Genomic DNA, 22,511 nt, shown 5'->3' on the forward strand with positions numbered 1-22,511 from the left:
TTGTTGTCTGTTCAGGTGTTCCACAGATGCAGGGTACATCAAGTTGATTGTGGATATTTAATCTGCTGCTCCTGAGGCTGCTGGGAGAGATTTCCCTTTCTCTTCTTTGTTCGCACGGCTCCTGGGGTTCAGCTTTGGATTTGGCCCCGCCTCTGTGTGTAGGTCGCCCTCAGGCATCTGTTCCCCACCCAGACAGGAAGGGGTTAAAGCAACGGCTGATTAGGGGGCTCTTGGTCGTTCAGTTCAGGGGGAGGGAGGGGTACGGTAGTCATAATTGGAATGCAGGGCGAGCCTGTGGTGGCAGAGGCCAGTCTGACGTTGCAACAGCCTGGGGCGTGCCCTGTGTTTTCCGGGGAATTTGTCCCTAGTTTACGGGACCCTGGCAGTGGAGGGCTGCACAGGCTCCCAGGAGGGGAGGTGTGGATAGTGACCTGTGCTTGCACACAGGCTTCTTGGTGGCTGCAGCAGCAGCCTTAGCATTTCATGCCCATGTCTGGGGTCCGAGCTGATAGCCGCGGCTCACGCCTGTCTGCGAAGCTTGTTTAGGCAGTGCTGTAAATCCCCTCTCCTCGTACACCCCGAAACAATGGTCTCTTGCCTCTTAGGCAGGTCCAGACTTTTTCCCAGACTCCCTCCCGGCTAGCCGTGGCGCACTAGCCCCCTTCAGGCTGTGTTCACGCAGCCAACCCCAGTCCTCTCCCTGGAATCTGACCTCTGAAGCCTGAGCCTCAGCTCCCAGACCCCACCCGCCCCAGTGGGTGAGCAGACAAGCATCTCAGGCTGGTGAGTGCTGCTCGACACTGATCCTCTGTGCAGAAATATCTCAGCTTTGCCCTCTGCACCCCTGTTGCTGTGCTGTCCTCCATGGCTCCACAGCTTCCCCCCTGCCCACCCCCATCTCCACCAGTGAAGGGGCTTCCTAGTGTGTGGAAATTTTTCCTCCTTCACAGCTCCCTCCCAGAGGTTCAGGTCACATCCCTATTCTTTTGTCTCTGTTTTTTCTTTTTTCTTTTGCCCTACCCAGGTACGTGAGTATTTTCTTGCCTTTTGGGAAGTCTGAGGTCTTCTGCCAGCATTCAGTAGGTGTTCTGTAGGAGTTGTTCCACATGTAGATGTATTTTTGATGTATTTGTGGGGATGATGGTGATCTCCACGTCTTACTCCTCTGCCATCTTGAAGGTCCCCTCATTGTTAATTTTTTTAACACTCATATCAAAATAATATGTGCACATTAAGAAAACCAGAATGTATAGCAGTCCAAGAAAAATGGCTAGCCTCTCTCCCATCATTTCTGTGTCACCAAGTCCACTCTTCGATTCTTTGGCTGTCTCTTCTGATTGTTTACTGCATGTCTGTAAACAATGTGCTTTGCTGTAATTTTTTTGACTTAATAGTTTTAGGTATATTCTACTTAATTTATGCTATAGAAAGTAGTTTTTAATACTCTTACATTACTCCATTTAACTCTTAACTAATAGTTAATATGTACTGACTGATTTTTATGTGCCAGGTAGCATTCTAAGCATTTTGTGTACACTGATTCATTTAGTCCTTACAAGAAACCAATGAAATGGACACTATATTAAAGTCTCTATAGTATTTTTTTTTAATGGAACTTTATTTTATTTATTTATTTATTTATTTTTGGCTGCATTGGGTCTTTGTTGCTGTGCGCGGGCTTTAGTTGTGGTGAGCGGGGGCTACTCTTCGTTGTGGTGCACGAACTTCTCATTGCAGTGGCTTCTCTTGTTGCAGAGCATGGGCTCTAGGCACGCGGGCTTCAGTAGTTGTGGCATGCGGGCTCAGTAGTTGTGGCTCATGGGCTCTAGAGCACGGGCTCAGAAGTTGTGGCACATGGGCTTAGTTGCTCCATGGCATGTGGGATCTTCCTGGCCCAGGGCTTGAACCCCTGTCCCCTGCATTGGCAGGCAGATTCTTAACCACTGTGCCACCAGGGAAGCCCAAAGTCTCTACAGTATTGATGAGAGAAATGAATTATAGTCATCTGCTCAAAGTCTCCAGATAGGAAGTGGTGGACCCTGGCAGTCTGATTTTTAACCAGTATGCTGTTCTGCTTCTGAAGAAAAATTTTATTTAAATCAATATAAAACATGTAATGATTGAGATTATGAAAATGTTGTCAACTGTAGAACCAAGTACTGACACACAATTACATTTTCTTTCCTATAAAGCTTTTATAATCTCTTTTTTCTTTGTTTGTAAAGTCATCATTATAATAATTCTCATTTTTTAAAAACTACATGGTATCAATTAATCTATTATCCCCACTCCCTTCTTTATATGGCAGAAGCCCTTCCCTGCAGATTTCTTGCTAGGTTTCTTGTAGATCTCTCATCCTGGGTCTCAGTTGGATACTCTTTTTGTTGTTATTGTTGTTTTTAATAAACTTAATTTTTACAGCACTTTTAGGTTTGCCATAAAATTGAGATGAAGGTACAGAGATTCCCCATATACCTCCCACCACCCGACACACATAGCCTCCCCACTAGCAGAATTCCCTGCCAAAATGGTATCTTTGTTATAATCAATGAATCTACATTGACACATCATAATCATCCAAAGTCTATAGTTTGCACTAGGGTTCACTCTTGGTGTTGTTCATTCTATGGGCTTGGACAAATGTGTAATGTCTTGTATCCATCATTATAACATCCTAAAGAATATTTTCACTGCCCTAAAAATCCTCTGTGCTTCATCTATTCATCACTCTCCCCCATAAACCCTGGCAACCACTTATCTTTTTACTGTCCCCATAGTTTTCCCTTCTCTAGAATGTCATATAATTGGAATCATACAGGATGCAGCCTTCTCACATTGACGTCTTTCACTTAATAATATGCATTTAAGATTCCTCCATGTCTTTTCATGGCTTGATAGGTCATTTCTTTTTAGCACTGAATAATATTCCTTTGTCTGGATATACCACAGTTTATATATCCGTTCACCTACTGAAGGGCCTCTTGGTTGCTTCCAAGTTTTGGCAGTTATGAAAAAAGCTGCTGCAGACATCTGTGTACAGGTTTTTGTGCAGACATAAGTTTTCAGCTTTTTTGGTTAAATCCCAAGAGTGCAAACACTGGATCATAGGATAAGAGTATATTTAGTTTTGTAAGAAACCGCCATACTGTCTTCCAAAGTGGCTGCGCCATTTTGCATTCCCAGCACCTATGCATGGGAGTTCCTGTTGCTCCACATCCTCACCAGCGTTTGGTGTTGTCAATGTGACCCTCTGTTTTTTTAACCTTTCTTAGCTCACGCATCTGTTCTGCTGGGGAACACCCTCAAATATGTTTTAAGGGACATATAAATGGTAAACTCTCTAGATCCTTTTATGAATGAAAATATCGTCATTGTACCCTTGCATTTAATCAATCCATTGACTAAGTATAGAATTCTAAGATAAAATTAACTTTTCTTCTGGGGTTTGAAGGTGTTTCTCCATTTTCTTCTACCACTCATGTTTTTGAGAAGCTTAATGCCATGCTGATTTTTATTTTTCTGTAAGTGACCTGTTTTTCCTCTCAGAGGGCATTTAGAATCTTCTTTATCTCACTGTGCTTTGAAATCTCAAAATAATGTGTTATTTGAGCTGGGCAGGACAGGGGTCAAAGTTTGAGGGAAGGTTCTCCAAAGCACTAATTGACACAGAAGTGCAGAGGTGGGAATTAACAAGGAGTGCTTGGGAGATTTGAGAGTCAGCTTTCCAAACCCAGCTCTTGCCCTTACCAACTTGAGTGGTGTAGTGCAAGTTACAGAACCTAAGTTCCTGTCCTGTATTGTAAAATAAGGGTGTTGACACCTACCTCCCAGGGTTGTTGAGAGGGTAAAATTAGATAATATATTAAAAAAATTATGAAAAAAATATTCTTTTGATATTAGGTATGAGAATTCCTTGAAGATAGAATAGATCCACCTTTATTCCGATCTTATCAGGATGCTTTGATGAGCACTTGCTCCGGTAGATGTGGCATTCAGGGACTGGGTGTTAAGTAGGGTGTTCCTATCACATGAGGAAGAAAAATAACTACTCTTCACAATGAAGAGTATTAGGAATATTTGATGCTGAGAGACAGAGAGCTAGGAAAGAAAATAGCAATGAGCTGGGCCAAATACTGCTTGGAGAATGAGTGCAGGAAGACCTTCCAGTCTTCCTCAATTTTAGTTGAACTAAAAGTCTTCAGAGAGAACACAAAAGTCTAGTGGGACTAGACACTGTTCACTGTGTACTGTAAGATATAAACCTCTCTTCTGTCCCTTTTAGGACATCATTTTTCAATTCTATGTTCTTTGATAGTATTTCTTTTATGGGAGTAGACTTTTGTCAAGAGCACCTCAAAGAGGTGGATGAAACAGCATGTGAATAACGTCTGTAAAGCAGTTAGCATAATACTCAGCACACAGTAAAAGCCAAATCTTGTTATTTTTATTCTTGTTATTATTGGTCATATTACAATTACGAGGTGGAGCTGTCTATCACACCATGCAACCCTGACAATGTCATAGAAACAAGAAAACTGTGCCTTATAATCCTTCATCTGGTTTCTATATGTGAATTTTTTTTCATATTGAATAATTATAAAACTGAAACTGAATCTTTTTTTTCTGTTTATATTTTTAGATGTGTCCAATCTTAATTTGAAATAGGAAGATAGAAGTAGAAAGAGTCATGAGACTTTTGCTGCTGTTGTTTTCCAAAGGAATAGATGATAAGTAGAAATGAAGAGTTTTTAATAGAACATCATTCTAATTCTGACAATATCTTGCATTTTTAGCAATGCTCTTTGACCTTCGTACAGCCATTCCAGCTCCTAGGAGCCCCGTCACCATTGCTTATGAGTGCCCACAATTCTCTCTCAATTATAATCTCAGGTTCTCTTCCAAACTAAACAGTCTTGCCAACTGCCTTGCCCATAGCTGGTGCTCCATAAATATTTGATGTATTGAGAAACAACTAAGAAGTAACTACCTGACTCTTAAAAAAATGGAAACACTCAAAGAGAACCTAATGTTTGGTTCATGTTTTCAGATTGCTGAGACTTAATATAATAGAATCTTTGGGGGATAAAATCTGCTCCTTACTCCGTATTGTTTTTCTTGTAGATAACAGGTTCTCAAAAAGAGTAGTAATAAAAATATAAGGATGTGGAGTTGAAACAGGCATCTGAGTCATTATCCCGTGCCTGGTGAGGCGCCCTTAACCAGGTTCCCCCAGCACGGGCCATCTGAACCTAAATTACACTTAAGTCTCTACAGCTTCCTGAAACCTCACCTGGACTTTCTGTGACTACAGTACCAACAGTTCACCTGGACGAGAATTTTTCTCATCCTTAATGCAGTAGTTTTTGCTCTGCTCAAATATACAAAGACCTATAATTATCTGATGAGGTAATGTATGCACAGAGCCTGGATACATACTAGACATCTCATGAGTGCGAGTTTCCTCCATGTAATCTCCCCTAAGAGGAAAACAGCCAATTGTTTCTCATTTTTATGAATAACAGACAGAAAGATGTAGATTGCATTTTGTACGGAAATAATGTTAAATTAAAGAAAGAGTTGTGTACCTTGACCATAGGAGTGCTTAAACAACCAAGAAGATAGATTACAGATAATTTTTAAAATAGGACCATTATCCTGCTTTGAAACTATAACCTAGAATTCGAATTAGTCAGTAGCATGGATTAAGGGTCCCACTGTGTCAAGAGCACTGAATGAGATACTATGCTATTTTTCAAAGGAATAGCAACATGTGATTTCTTTTTAAAGGGATTATTAATAAAAAGATAGATATGATCAAACAAAATCCAAATAACTTTAAAAATACAAAGGGCAAACAAAATCTCATACACAATAAGTTGCAGTATTTTGGCTATGCTTTGTCATAAATTGATGCTAATCTTTTGTAAGTGACTAGAATGATATATTTCTTCCAACATCTTAACAACAATAATTTGTTAATAATGATCTTGTTTTCCAAAAGGCCCTAATAGTATCATACCCTCTAAAGGATTTAGTCCAGCAACTGTGAATCAGAAATCTTTATTTTCTTACCTTAGCTACTTACGTTCTCTTTGAATCTAAGGTTATTACATAAGTAATATGTGTTAACTGCATCGTCAGGTACTCATTTTAAACTGACATTTTTGTATAAAAAGATTCATTTTTATTTTCAGCATTAAAAAAAAAAATAGTGCCTTTCTGCTTAGCCTCGTATTTCAGCATCTATAACACTATTGAACGTGCTTGTTAAATTTATCTTTCTTACTTGACTGTAATTTACTGGGAGTAGAGATGGTGCTTTGTCTGTTTATTAGAGGTTCATGGTACAGTGTCTGAGGCATAGTAGGGGCTTGATACGTTTTGTGAAATGAATAAATGAGTGAATGATGGTGTATTAGGTTTTATACTCTAGAGGAGTATAAAATCAATGGCATAAGGTAGGGCGTAATCTAAAAGTGAATTATTAGGAGAGAAAATCTGGTAGAGATCTTTTTCAAGCTACATAGATAGGTGCATTCTAGCATCTTAACTATCTGGCTATTGATTCCCCAATTCATAAGATAAGAAAAATAAAATAAAATGAAATCAGATATCCAGAGAGTTTGAGGCTGGTTTAGCCTGGTGGCCTTTTACAGGTGCAATTTATTTTTACAGTACAAAGAACACTGAATCTTCCCAGAATAACCTGATTCCAACAGAGTTAAATAAAGAGTTGTTCATTTATCCTGATTTTTAACATAGTTCTGTCTTTCTAGACTGTGAAGGAAATCTCCATTTCCCAACAGCCCCAGTGCCAATTTTAATGATCCTGTCCACGTGACATCCACTTTTTTTTTTTGTTTCATTGCTATTAGTCAATGACAAGTGAAGGATATTCATTTTAACTTGAAAATGTCAGCTATGCACTTTAAGAGCTATATTTTTGCAGCTTTTAATGAGGTGGTGTTTCTTTTTGAAAGAAATGCTCATCTCTGATGCCGGTGCTGTGCCGGTGACAACTGATATTTAATAAGCGATGGTTCTTATCTTAGTGGCAGTTCTCTAAAGAAAATGTCTCAGATTGCTTTTGAAAAACTCTTAGCGTCACTAGCCCAAAGGCAAGATGTGACCTTTTTATTACATAATGAGAATCATTTATTATCTTACAATGTATCTTAAAGTCACAGACAAAATGCCACTTTGATAATTGCTTTCAATTAGCTTTGAGCATAGCATATATTCATAAAATGTCTTCTCTAATTTAGGCTTGAATTAGAGAAAATTGCAGACATCATCTACTTTAAGGTTGTCTCATTTAAGGTGATTCGTAGTTTTATTTCAAAGAAATCAAAAGGAGTAGCTCTAGAACAGTCTCTCAGAATGTTTTAAGCAGGCTTTTCAATATTTGATTCTATTCTATTACCAATTAATTAACAAATTAGAAAGCTAGTTCATCATTTCTGACCTTTTTTGCACGTTAACTTTTGACTTTCATTCGTAATGATTGTTTTGAAATTAAGCCTTGCAGTTCATATTGAAAGAGAGAAACAATCTGATTAGCAGAGTGAATAAGGCTTGCCTTGATATCAAGTACATCTTGATGTTGGGCTATAACTGGGATTCTGAATACTATAATGGTGCAACCTTTCCTATCTTAAGTAAATAATACATAACTAATGGTCAATAAATTATACTAGATAATCATGTGGCATAAACAAGGAATTTGGGGGTGTTATTACAAGTGAGGTTAGAAGTAATATGATATTTAAAATGTAATTTCAATTAAATTTAATTTCTTGGTAGCACCCTGAGCATTGGAATATAGTTTAAATACATACCTTATCTTCCTTAAAAATATTTTTGAAATAATAGAAACTCTGAAAATACATTTTACACTTGTGCTGTTTCAGTAATTCAGGGGATATTATTAACCTTAACAGAGATTCTCAGAAATTGGTGTTGTATCTGGAGATTACTCTACCCACTTTCTCTTTTTTTCCCCTAGATAAAAATTATGCACAAGAACCAAGCCCCAATGCTGATGGGCCCTCCTCCAAAAACTGGGTTGTTCTGCTCCCTCATCAAAAGAACAAGAAACCGAAGCAAGGAATAATCCTGTATCTTTTCATTCTTAGAGAATTAATTAGCATAATTGGGCCATGGAACACTTACGCTGGAAATCGTTGAACAATTTCAAGTCTCCTGCTCATGCAAAATCATGAAATTGGTTTAACAGTTTTTGTTACTGAGCTAATGTAAAATTCAGCTATTAGAAAATTTAATGTCTCAGTTTTTATAAGCATCTTTGCATGAAGAAAGCAGAAGTTTACATGAAGTGATACTGCCTATTTTTGTTGCATGCATTCGCATAAATTTTTTTGTCTCCTACCCATTCCTTCTCCAATTTCCATTTACTAACCTGTAAAAAAAATCTGTACAACAAAAAAAGGAAATATCACGGGAAATGTGATTCCAGTTATTAATAAGCACTACTTAATAATGCTACAATAATCATAATTGCAGATTGCTATACTTTTCCCTTTAGAATCAAACAGTATATCAATGATCTTTGACCTGTGAGTTGAGGAGAAGCTTTTAATTGAAAGGTTTTGTTAAATAGTTGTCTACTTGCTGTATCTAAATAGTTTTTCTTCGACATCTTGATGCTTCTGAGTGGAATTTAAGATATCAGGTATAAAGTATTCTTGTGCTAAAAAGTAGGAAGTGGTTTTTAGTTTGTTTGGTTTTGTTTTTAATTCCAGACATAAGTGAAAACATGTTACTTGGCAGTAAAGTGTGTTAACATGGCAAGCCTTATTCCCTTCTGCATGTGAATTTAGAAGAAAATTCTTAATCACAACAGTAACCAAATAGATGTTTGAAACTATGTGCCTAATAAACTGTGTTTCCCACCAAAGATTCAGAAAAAGATGCTTCGAGAGAAATGGGTTAGTGCATAATTAATTAAGCATTGTGGAGAAAATCTATGGTTCTAATGTGTAATTTTGTGATGACTAAAACTCTGGAAGAGAGTGAATTACCCATTAATTATAATTAAAATTCTCACTTTTCACAGACAATAAGCCATACAACACAGTCAAAGCTCAATGGCTGATTTCTTGCTTTTTTGGTCATTTATAAGTATAGACATCTGTAATTTTTAATGGATCAGTTAAGTACACTTGAGAAAGTAAATGATTGTATAAGTTCCTTTCTAGTATAAATTGATACCTGTAATAATATTGAGCTCATTGAAGGTAATCATGCATGCATTTGCGCCCTCCCCCTCACCTACTCTACTCCCATCTCTGTGACATTTCAAATATTTATTTGGAAATAACGGCCTAGATTGTTGTTAAAGTATTTCATGGCATGGGTGGATTCTCTGATTGTTTGAAGAAATTATGGAATAGTATTTTTTAATACTGTTTCATTAAGCCTATGATATAAAATGAGATGCTATTCTGAGCAGATTTGGTATTGTTCATTCATATTGACCTGCATCTTATCATTGTATGTTTTATGTTTTCAAATATGCCATAAGGAAAACAAGTGCTTGAAGTGCATGATTTATTAGTTTCTGTCTCCACTCTGCATTAAAGTACTAATGATTTATCAGTTCTCTTTTTCTATTGATTCATTCATCTTTGAATTACAAATAGCATTTAGTGATTCTGTTGAACATAATCCTGAGCATGGATTTATGGATTTCAAGTGAAATTGCTATAATTTTTGTTCTTTGATTTGAAGACTCAACTGAATGCTGTTATATAAAATAGCTACCCTCAAGCATTGTGCTATAATGGAAGATTATGTATAAAATGTATTATTTTAGTGTTCCAGGAACATTGGATGGTAAATATCAATCAACAATAAGTTTAATTGCTTTGAAAATAAAAGCTTTTGAATAAATTAAGACATAATTTAACATTCTCAGGAAAATTATCATTACAATTGCAAATGTAGCACAGCAATCACTTGCCCTAGTATAATAAAAAAAAAAAGTTATTTGGCAGAGCTGTAATCAAGACCAGAAGAAATCTCAAAGCAGTAACAAATGCATTACTGATGTAATGTTACATAACACACACATTGATTTTGTGTATCTATGGTTACAGGTAATAAATATTTTCACATAAATTGACAAAATTTTCTACAATGGGCAGGCAGGCTTTGTGTCAAAAACATATTCTGAAGCCACAAATTATTTTATGTTCAGTACAACATACAGTTATTTCTTGGCTACCTTTTATAGTATATAGTTTGAAGGCAGCAACAGTTTGTGAATCATTTTTAACAATCTGTGCAATGAAAAGCTGTTGAATAGACAGTGGGATGAGAGAAATCAAACAACCGGCCTATAAGACTTCAATAGTTGAAATAATGGGATGCAGCTTTACTTCATTGTAGCTATATTATAATTAGTGATAATCGTAGTTACATTTTCAGTCAGTAGGATTCATTGGTACCAATAATAAATGTTCAAATAGGAATCAAATTTTACTTTTCCCAACTCATTTTCTAAAGATACTGATGAGCTTGCCCTTCGAGTACACTACTCCTGGGGTTTGGAAAGTAGTTTTTAAAAACCTACTTTGATGGTTTTGAAATCAGAGAAGGTGTTCTCCCCATTTTTATGACAGCGTCAAGAGAAGGATATATATTTTAAGAAAAACTCCAAACTGAAAGCTCCATGGTATATAGGAATATTAAATAATGTTAGCTTTGTAAGATGGAAACTTTTCTGTGTGTGTGAGTGTTTGCGTTGTTGAGTCAACCTCTTTTAAATACAGTAGATATAGTTGTACAAAGTTTTAAGTGGATGAAGCTCTTGAGTAAAAATTAGACTGGGATCGCAGGGGGTCAGAGGAAAAGGGGAAAAGAGATATGCACTTTGCTAAACATTGCCATACACTGAGGAGATAAATAGAGATTCCAGAATAAACCTGGATATCTATGCTTCTAACAGGAAAGGAGGTGTCTGTGTAGATCCAGGAATTTTAAAGGACATAAATGTATTTCTCCACTTACATGTGTATACCATGTGTATCTGATGCTAAGAATGATGGTCAATTTATTGTGGCAGGAGAAGATATCTGGTAGGAAGTGAAGAAAACAGAATTTTAAAAGTTTTTATTTTTTAAACAGGTTATGTGATTATAGCCAAGAATAAAGCAAAAGACTCAGATATTTAGTGTATTCTACTGCAGGGGGAAATTTAAATCCAATGAGAATTAATGAATGACATTTTTTTTTGCATTTTGTTCTTTTTTCCTTATTTAGGAGGATGGGAAACAACTGCAGTTTTCAAGGAAGAATCTGTTTTGAATGTCAGACTGTATTCTACTTGAATAAGACAAAACTTATGACCCCATTCCTTTTTGTGTCAAAGTTAGTTTGTTTTTAATTGGTTATAAAAAGGACAGTGTACCTTTCTTGGCACGTATTAGTCCGAAGAGCTATTCAAATACACTACGTATGTTCTAAATTAAAATATTAAGCCCTTGTAATATATGTTGAGGATGTAAAATTTAAATAAATAAATAATCAAACAAACTTGCAGAAGAGCTTTTATTTTGTGAAATGCAGAAATCACCCCTTAAATCTCTCAATTAAAGTGCATTCTATTTAAAGTTTGAATAAACTCACATTTAAAGATTCTATACATCTGTATTGTGCTTAAAAACATGGAATTCATTTCATTATACTATCTTAATTATTTTCTCAGAAAGTGTTATATACAGTATCCTGCTTTTTTTTGAAATAAAAATGTTAACCATTCAGTTGTGTCATTCCTTACCTCCATTTTGCCCTGATTTTTTCTGTAAATGAACTCTCCAAGAAATTGACAGTCAGTCTACCCCAGTGAATATCCACTGGGGGTACCAGACAGACCACCTGTCTTTTGTCAGAGAGAAAGGAGTCTGGGTATTTGGGGGCTGAATTTGTTGTCATTAAGAATCAAACCATTCTACTTTGTGGTGCTTTGGCCCCAAGGTGCTGCTGTGAACATTAGTCCACCAATTTCAGAGATTCCAGGAATGCCAGCAAACCAGATGATAGAATTATGGGGACTGAAAGACTAGGCTGGGGGTTCTGTAAGGGCTTACACTGAATTTTCTGGATGAAACTGATTTCTGATTTTATTTTGTGTAACTGACTTCAGCAAATATCTCATGGGCACTGACTAGGTACACGGTATTTTACAAAGGGGCTGAAGAAATTAAAGAATTTTTTTAATGATACAATCTCTTCTCTAAGTGTCTTTCCATCTATTGGAAGAGTTAAGTAAATTACTGACCAAGGTAAGAACCAAGGTAAGCAAAATATGATACGTATTCAAATGAGGAAAGATGATTTGTTGAAGGGATTTTTGAAAATCCTCTAGAGAAGGTAAATCTGTAAATGGCTTTTCAGGGTAACTAGACTTATACATGAAGAAAGAAGGAGCTCCTGAATCAGAGAAGGTGAGTGAGGGCATAGGGATAGGAACCAGGTCCCGGGTGCTTCATTGCCTCAATTCATGAAAAGTTTAGGGAGTTCATAAATCAGGCATTTGAATAGTGGGTTTATTTTAAATTATTAGGAAGGAGCAAGAGAAGAGGATGAAAAAGGGGGAAGCAGGGGAAAAAATAAAGAAGGGAAGTTATGAAGGAGGGAGAGAGAATAAGGCAAAACCCCAAATTAGGATTAAGTGACTGTCAATTAATTTTCATTCTGGAAGAGAGACAAAACAACAACAACTACCAAGTCTGACTTAGAAAGCCTCAAAGAATATCTGGCCATTCTACATTTTCAGAGAGTTTTGTTAAAATAATGTAAGTAATTTTATAAACTCTCTAAAACTTACAGAAAACTAAAGTAATAGAGAATACTAGTTGTAAAATGTGTTAATGCTAAATGTATAAAAATTAAATAGAAAACCCATATAAAATAATACAAGTTAAAAATTCATAATATAATAATAGACTAGAATAATAGAGAAAAATCCTAGTAGAATAATATAGTCTAACATCTTACAAATGGAAGCAGAGTCATAGCAGGTTCAAAAGTCTCTCTCCCTTACTCCATTTTTCTATCCAGATATCCAGTTGATCTCAGAAAACACATTGAGTCAGTTGCTCTAAGAGAAAACACATTCAGGGTCGACTAATGACTACAAATGTATAAAGGAGTTGTTGGAAGGGTTTGATGTTGTTCCCATGTCAGAGCACAGCTCAAGGACCAGAGTTATTCAACTAGCAACAGCTACATCAGATGAAACAAGTGACTTGAAAATCACTGGAAAAATTTGATAGATTACTTGCACCAAAATGTATTCCATTAGAGGAGTAGATAGATATTAGATACATAGATAGAAATCTTCAGAGAATTAGATATTTTCTTTGAAAAATTAAAGGGAATTTTAAAATATTTTGATCCACTCATACTTTTATATAGGCTATTAAATATATTTAATTTCAGCCCTGCCTCATTGGCTTCTCTCTCTCCATCTATCATTGCCTTCCCCAACCCTGTTTTACTCATTATATACATTTCCTTATATTTACTGGATTAAACATCACCTAGATTTATGGTTTTAAATATCCCTATACACCTAGGACTCCCTATTCTGTATCTCTAATTCAACTGTTTTTGAACTCAGTTTATATTTTTGCTGCCTATTTACTTTTCTTGAGTACCCCACAGGCATATCGAACTAAAATTCTCCAAAATAATACAAATCTTTTTCCACCTGCTGTACAAATTTCTAGGTGAATTGCACCAGTTTGGTCTCTGAAGTGAGAATTGAGGGAAAGGCTCAACCATTCCTAAATACCACTCCTACCCGTCTCCTCAGTCCCATCCCCTCTACCACCTAATACTTATCAAGTCCGTTCCCTACTCATCATCCCTATGGTCTTTGTCCACATCCTCATTTCCTACCTAAATTATAATTGTAGTTCAGGGTCGATCCAGGTCCTTTGTGTCCTGAAGCTCATAAAATTTAGTGACATCTCATTAAAAAAAAAAAAATACAAAATTACAAAGCAAAATATCTTTTTAGAAAGAGAATTAATTGCCCATTCCACTTCCCTATTTTTCCCTACACTTTTTGGCTGCATCCTCTTTGGTCCTCTCCTTGTAGATAAACAGTTTTGTAACATTTTTCACAGAGCAAATAGAAAGATAACTCAATCTTTTCTCTAGGATGGTTGAATAAGTTTTTTAATTTATTGTTTCAAAATTTATTTTGGCTTCCTAACTCCCATTGATAATGTTCCAATGTAATTTCTCCAAAGTAACTTTTTTGTGTGGTTGAATTAATTTTTTTAATTTTTATTTTATATTGGAGCATAGTTGATTAACAATGTTGTGTTAGTTTCAGGTGTACAGCAAAGTGATTCAGTGATACATACACATGTATCTATTTTTCAAATTCTTTTCCCATTTAGGTTGTTACAGTATATCGAGCAGAGTTCCACGTACTGTACAGTAGGTCCTCGTTGGTTATCCATTTTAAATATAGCAGTGTGTACATGTCAATCCCAAACTCCCAATTTATCCCTCCCCCCCACCCTTCCCCCCTGGTACCCATAAGTTCGTTCTCTAAGTCTGTGAATCTGTTTCTGTTTTGTAAATAAGTTCACTTGTATCATTTTTGTTTTAGATTCTCCATATTAGCGATATCATCCCAGGTGGTTTCTCAGAGAATTCCAGCCCTTTGACCCCACTAGTCGTGGTCTAGCTCATTCAGGTCCTCATAGGACCCAGAGGCCAGTAGGCCAAGGTGAAAATGGCCTCTAAGCTTGGAGTAGAGCAGCATCTCTTGGGGTTCATTTTACTTGAGGTCAAGATTAGTGTGGATGCTCCCCTAGGCTACACAGGGTGTTGTCTTGTGTCCTGGTGGGTGTGGCGGTCCCCAGAGTGAAGCAGCAATCTGTGACTCTGCCATGTGACTGAGCAGGCTGCTGCTTCCTCCCTGTATTCCTCAAGTCTTGGGATGGGCCCATGCCAGTAAGATAATCAGAAGATTCAGCGTGAGAACTTCAAGATAAATCTGCCTTTGGGAACTGTAAGAGGGTTCTGGGCACAGAGGTATAAATTTTGATCCCAGCTGCTTGTTTTACAGAATATGTTTCAGGAGAAAAATCTCTCTAAGCCTCAGTTTTCTCACCTGTAAAATAGGGATAAACATAAGACCTGTTTCAGGGTTACTGTGAGGATTAAGTAGAGATAATTTTCAAAATCATCTTCTATTGGCAAACATTCAAATTACTTTTCACCTTCAATGGAAATGTAATAGTATTAATTGTAGTAGTAGTAGTAGCAACGGCAGGAAAATCCTCTTTGTCCCTACTTCAATCCTTCATCTACAATGCCAACTGTATTTTTCTAGAAATAGATGATATTCCATATTGGGTCACCCTTTTTTACATGATAGAAGCTCAAAACCCTCATGTACACAAGGGCTTTCATAAGCTGGACCTTGTCAACCTTTCCTGTATCCACTTCCCTCTCAGCCCCATGTGCAAAACGTAGTCCCAGCTACACTGTTCTACTTATTCACTAGATATGCCATGTTCTTCCATGACTATGCACCTTGTAAGATTTTATAATCATTGGCACATTCCCTTCCTCAAGGGTTTGTTCACCTCCATTCGGAAGGATTTCTGGAACCACCCTGGTCTCGAATGCATTAGAATGCGTTCTTCTGGTGAGTCTTGTTTGTGCTCCTTTAAGACTCTGACACCTATGCTAAAGTTCTTTTGCTTGTATTTTCAATGGTTACTTATCTGATTCTCTCATTAAACTTGTGAGTCCTTTGAAAGCCAGTCTTGGGTCCTCATCACTACTGGAGCCATCCCATATCAGATAACCAATAATCTTTGAATGAGTAAATAACAGCCACTGAAACAAGTCCCAAGTCACTATAAAATGCATTGCTTGTTTCAGAAGAAAATATATAAAAAGGAAGGAAAAAATAGTCTGTATTTAGTGTAGCTGCCTTCTGTTCTCCAGGGAATGGTGAGGAGCTGATAGGCAGAATAATGGCCCCCTAATCTTTGGAACCTGTGACTATATTATGTTACACAGCAGCAGGGAATTACGGTTTCAGAGAGAGTCGAGAATGCCAATCAGCTGACTTTAAGATAGAGTGTTCTGAACTATCCAGGTGCCTGTAATGTAATCCTAAGGGTCCTTTAAAGTAGAAGAGGTCGGAGGTCAGAGTCAAAAAGGGATTTGAAGGTGCTGTAGTGCTGCGTCCGAATCCACAGCAGGATGGAGATCACAAGCCGAGGAGTGCGGAGGCCTCTAGATGCTGCAAAAGGTAAGGAAACGGATTGTTATCTGTAGCCTCTAGAAGGAACATAACACTTTGATTTTAGCCCAGTGAGACCCATTTTGGACTTCGGATTTGCAGCACTGTGAGATAATAAATTTGTGATGTTGTAAGCCACTAACTTAGTGGTAATTTGTTACAGCAGCAAGAGGAAACTAACATAAGGAGGTAGGCAAGTAGAATAATCATGTTCAGAGCTGTTGCTACAAGTTGATGCCTTTTAAAACAGAGTAAAAGTTCTCTCACTTTAATCCTTGGTACATTTGAACTGCTTAATCCTCACTTAAATGCATTTGGGTTACCAGAATCCAGTACACAAGTCTCACCTTGGACCCTATGTATATAAATTGATGGGGGGGGAAGGGGAAGAAGGGGAGAGCAATGTTATTTCTTAGTTCATTCGTTTTTGAGTGATGCCACTCTAGCAAGGAAAAAGTGAAAAAAAATAGAAGCGTCTGCTGTGATGAGACCTATTTTGCTGAAGACAATGATCCCAGTAATTTCTTTCTTTCTGGTGATACGCTTGATCCTGGTTTTAGTTTTGTGGAAGCCTGCAATATAATAATTATTTTTTCTCCTTCTCTGGACACCTTAAGACACTTTCTACTTTGGCCGGTAGGAATAAGAAATAATAAAAGGTGACTGTAAATGAGAGGTTTAGAGTACTCCTCTCAAGTTAAATTATTTATGTTATGTCTGCCCCATGTTTTCCTGCACATTCACTTTGCAAATTCAGCTGCAGCGGGAGCAATAGCTGAATACAGTCGGCTAATGAAGCCGCCCCTACCTGCTGGGTCAGAGCCTTACGTTTGCTTTTGGTTTGCTGTCCCAGTTTGAAGCTTTTGAAGAGTGTGCTTGGCAAATGCTAATGAATTTAAACTGGTTCATATGAAAATTATTAGGTGTTTTGAGGGGACAATTAAGGTACTTTGCAAATATTTTACAGCGTAAAAGACGTTCCGGGCCTCTTATTCATAGATGAGAGTTTCCCAAGTCAAAGAAGGTTGCCAGCCAGATGAAAACTTAGCATATCTTTAACTTGAGTGCTTTTCCTATTCCAGAGTCTTTATTACTGTGAGTTTCACACATCGCTATTGCCAGCCACACAGCTGAGAGAAATTAATAAATTCGGTGGTCTTCTCAGTACATTTTAGTGACAAAAACTCCCTCCTTGAACTTCAGGCTCCCCTGAATGCTTTTCCAACTAGGCCTGAACTTTTGGACTTCTTTGTCTCTGCATTGTCCAGTTTTAGCAAGAATCTTGCTAAGTCAGTTTGGCCAGATTCCCCAAACTCCATAGCTGATCACTCGATAGCTAATCATGTTTCTCACCCCCCACTACTGCCCAGGTGATACTTGTTTACCCTGCCTGCCTTCAACAAGAATGCCCCCTTGCCCTGGATGGCGCCTCTGAGTAATTTTCCATCCACTAACCCTGCTCCTTAGGTATAAATTCCCACTTGCCCATGCTGTATTTACGATTGAGTCCAATCTCTCTCCCCTATTGTATAATTCCACTGCAGTTTTTCTGTTACTGAACCAAACTTGGGTCCGCTGGCTTGCACAGTAAAGCCAATCTATCAGTACTAACACTGGTTTGTGGTGAAGGAAAGTGCAGCTTTTACTGCAGGGCACCAAGCAAGGGGTCAAGTGGGCAACAAGGCCTGAATTCCCTGATGGCTTTCAGGGAAGGGTTTTTAATGACAGGGTAAGGCAGAGTTACCAGGTGTGTGACCAGCTCGTGGACATTGTTCTGACTGGTTGCTGGTGAGGAAATTGGGAGTCAACGTCACGGAGACTTCCCTGGTGGTGCAGTGGTTAAGAATCCGTCTGCCAGTGCAGGGGACACGGGTTCGAGCCCTGGTCCGGGAAGATCCCACATGCCACGGAGCAGCTAAGCCCGTGCACCACAACTACTGAGCCTGCGCTCTAGAGCCCACGAGCCACGACTACTGAAGTCTGTGCACCCAGGGCCCGTGCTCTGCAACAAGAGAAGCCACTGCAATGAGAAGCCCACGCACCACAACAAAGAGTAGCCCCCCACTCACCACAACTAGAGAAAGCCCGTGCACAGCAACGAAGACCCAACACAGCCAAAAATAAATAAGTTTATTAAAAAAATCATGAACCTTCTGGTTCCAACCGGTCTGGGGTCTATGTGCTTGTGGGCAACATGCAATTAACTTCTTACACCTGGTGGAGGTTTCAGTATCTGCAAAGCAGCTCAAAGTATATGGCTCAGCATATTATCTAGAGCCCTTGAGGAGGCAGTAAAGGTCCTTGACTTTGTTAATGGCTAAATTATTATTATTTTGTCTTGCTTGACTGTTTTCCTTTGTTTCTGCATTTTGTCACTTCTCTGATTAAATTTATCCTTTGCAACTTGGAGGAGGCCTAGGAAGCTAAGGTTTTTCTACAAACAAGTGGCAGCTGGAGGCCATGGGTGGGGGAGGTCTGTCCCAGGAAGGGTCATAGGGTCCTGCTCCGTTACAGTTCCTGTACCTATCCCCCAGCCCCTCCCCCAGTAAAGTCTTCCTTAGCAGGCTTTAGCAAGTGTCAGTGAATAATTTTTTCTTTAACATTAGTCTTTGGTATAATGGAAAACTGGTATAATATAGGCAGCATATTACCAGTCTAAGGACTCTCTCCAAGTTCCAGCCGTATAAAATAATATTCCCTATGGAAATTCACCTTGTATTCCTACTGATGTAGATTAAATACAATCAAAAAATAATTTGAAAAAATCAGAAATTAGAAAGAAGTGTTATTGCCCATGCAAAGATTTAAGACATTGATGGTTTGCAATTCCATAATACAGGCGGTTGTAAAAGCGCCATATCCCCCAGATCCTACCTGAGTTTACCTGCAGCTCTGGAAAGTTCGCTACACGCTGATCATTCGCTGCCAGAGAACACTCTCCTGCAAGGAAGCAAACGTCCTGGGGGGCTCTACCCAGAAGTGTGTGCTGCCCAATAATATCCACCAACTCAACTTTCATCCAATCAGGGATGGAAGTCCCCTGATAAGTGTCCCAGCCTCCCTTGTCCTTTTAGGTCTGACAATTCAGAGGTGTGGTTTCTTAGAGGGTTCCCAGTGGGACTGAGTCCCATTTGCCCACACAGCAGTAGCCTCCTTTATGAGCTTGTCTTGGGTCTCCTAATTTTCCCTGTTTCTCACTTGTTTTTCCTGGCATTATCTTCCAGATGAACAACTAACACCCAACCTCAGGCTCTGCTTTGGAGGGAACCTTGTTTTGAGGGAGCTTTTTTGAGCACAAAGACAGCATTAATGCCCACTTAAGCCCACCACTCTTGTAAAGAGAACTAGATATCAAAGGTGAAGGGAAAGGTGGCAAATCAAATGCCTAAGGGCGTTAAAAGATAAACTGAACATGTTAAAAATGTTAAGAGTTTATTTGAGCAAAAATCCATTAGAATCAGGCAGCATCTAATTTAGCAGGTAGAAAGGAGTTCCAAGGATCTGTACAAAAGGAAAGCCTTTCATAGGCAGAAGGGAGCAGGAACAAAAAAGTAATTCCAGGCAGAAAAGCTCAGTGGTTATTGCAAGGTTCCTTTCCTTGAGTGATTGGCAGGGATCTATTAGGCAGTTACCTAACTACTGCTGATTGGGAGATTCCTGACTGACTGGTTTAAGATTCCATTTCTGCGAGAGCCGGAACTACATTTAAGTCTCGGTTTGGTGATGTGAAGCTTAGCATAAGCAGCTCCATTTGGGGCCTGTTGTGTTGTTTTTTAAACAAGGGTAACATAAGGAGTGTAGCCCACTGGGTAAACCTCATGAGTGGGCATCGGATAACAGTGAGCATTTTGTTGGAACTAGCCCACTCACACGTGGTGTATAGGGGCTGGAGCCACTCGGGGCAAGCAGATTTTAACCAAATGAGAAAGGTATTATACACCGGCATCGCCATTTCTTCCACTGTCCAAGAGAAGTGGCAAACTAAGATTTTTGTATGAAGTCTTAATTTTAAAATGCTGTGTGGCTAACAGATAAGCACAAACACTTGTGTGAATTTTGTTCGGCTCGTGGGCTCTGAAAGGTACTCACTACCTTTTACTGAAGAATCTTTTCCTCTGTAAAATGTCACTTCTGCAGTCAGAAGGAGAACTACTTGTCTGCTTGGTAATGATAAGACTCACGACTGTCCTACCACTCTCCCTTTCTCTGCTAAGAAATCTGGATCATTGTTTACATGAATTGTTTCAACCGAGATGAAATATGCCGAAATACTGAGACAAAGATGATGTCTGTCTCTTACTGATTCCTTTAACAAGTCTAGTACCTGTTTACAAGATGCCTGTGAGCTCAGGAAACATCCGTGACTAAAATAAAGGCCGTTGCCCTCATGTGGGTTATATTCTAGCTGATGGGACCCTTAAACCATCTCTGTAAGCCCTTTGAAATGGCACTATCTAAAAGTTGTGATGAAAAACTTTCATGAGGCTGTATTAGGGAAGTTTATAAGCAAGTATTTTACAGCAGAAGTAGTAACTTACATATTATATTATTATTAGGTTTAGGAAATTTTTCATTCTTTACTCAATTTTCCCAGTCAATTTTTATTGACTCATATTTTCACTCAGGACTTTTACTGAAAGGGCTTTACATACTGAAAGCAAAGGGACAAAAAAAATCAATATGGTAGATGTTTTGTTTACATTACGTGATGTTGCTATTTTTAATTACTGAAGATAACCTCCTTATGGTCATATAGCTGAAAACTAGGAATTGAGTATAGGGTTAAATCACTACAAAGTACTTTTCATGACTCAATGTATACATGCCTTTTAAGGTAGGGTAGTAACAACGTGCCAAAGAATGAGCATCTTGGGGATTCACACATTTACCTAAGATTTGGAAAAAAAAAAATCTTATGTAAAATCCAACACAAATCCATATACATGTTTAAAACGGAACAGATATTAAAGTGAAACTTAAGGTTTGCAATAGGTCACTTCAAATAGTCCCCCAAGTTCCCTGGTTTATGTAGCCAGAACTTTGGAAGATGCTTTGGGGAAAGCACCGCCCCATACTCAAATCTTGATGAACAGCCGATCTCATTTCTAAGTTGCAGTCCGATATGCAGCTGCCTCCTGGTAATTCTACTTGGATGTTCCCCGGGTATCGCAGACTCACTGTGCCCGAAACTTGCCTCCTCTGCATTCTCACGTGACAGCCTTCTCCCCTGTCTGTATCTGCTTTTTCACTTAATGGAAATGACACGACCCACTCTTCCATATCTAACCAGTCACCCCGGGTTTTCTATTTGGTTTATTTCGCATCTTTTCCTTCATCTTCTACTTTTCTATTCCCCCTGCTGTTGTCTAACTTTTGGTCCTTACCTCTCATGTGAACTTTTTTCAGTAATTACCTAACTGATCTATGTGCTTTCGCTTTGTTCTGCTTTCAATGATCCTACCACACGATGCAAGGGTTTTTTCTAAAACACCAATATATTACTGATACACTACTAATAACATACTGAAAAATGACTATATACTGAATAAAGTGAAGTTATTTTTCATATAAATATGAATAGCTTTCAAAATTCTTAAATGATAATGCCTTTACTCGCTAGAATTAGAATAAGCTAGTTTGACTGAAGGAGGAAAGAACGAGAATAAAAGAAATATGCAGCAATCATCTCATCAAAATCACAATCCAGAGCCGAGTTAGGTGTGTGACAGTGATGAGGGGACTTTAACCACCACATAGATAGGAAAGCGTTGAATAATAGCTGACCTAGAAGACTTCTAGGAGCCTTCTCAACAACTCGGAGCTCTCCAAGGAATTCCAAGGCCTCGACCCTCATATTTCCTTTACCCTCTAACATCCTTGCAATCTTAGAAAATGCAGGGCTTTTACTATCTTATTATTTATTAGAGAATTCATTGATGTATTCCAAACTTGTTTCCCTGCCTGCAGTCATTAAACGAATTGTGACATAATGCAATCGGTGCAAGAAATAATGGATAAAATAGGAGTTTAAAGCACTTAGCATCTATAAAGAGCTGCAGAGGGGCAAAATAATATTTTCAAAATGTTTATACATATTTGTAACTTTTTCTATGTTCTCTAGTAACTGCTTGCTAGGAGCTCTGTTGGGTTTTGGCTTGTAATATTTTAGATTACCTTAATGTATGCAGCTCTAAATATCTGGCATTTC

General features: G+C 38.1%; 1 protein-coding gene across 1 annotated transcript in view; it reads left to right on the top strand.

Annotated features, from left to right (window-relative positions):
• The window catches only part of DGKB (diacylglycerol kinase beta), a 925,979-nt gene extending 914,423 nt beyond the window's left edge, over positions 1-11,556 (top strand). The window contains exon 28 of the mRNA XM_082472689.1: positions 8,006-11,556. Within this exon, the coding sequence (XP_082328815.1) occupies positions 8,006-8,113 (108 nt within the window). The 3' untranslated portion in view covers positions 8,114-11,556. The remainder of the gene's footprint in view (positions 1-8,005) is intronic.
• The last annotated feature ends 10,955 nt before the right edge of the window (positions 11,557-22,511 follow it).

The sequence above is a fragment of the Balaenoptera physalus genome (genome assembly GCF_965194825.1).
Source record: "Balaenoptera physalus genome assembly, chromosome: 8".
Classification (NCBI taxonomy): domain Eukaryota; kingdom Metazoa; phylum Chordata; class Mammalia; order Artiodactyla; family Balaenopteridae; genus Balaenoptera; species Balaenoptera physalus.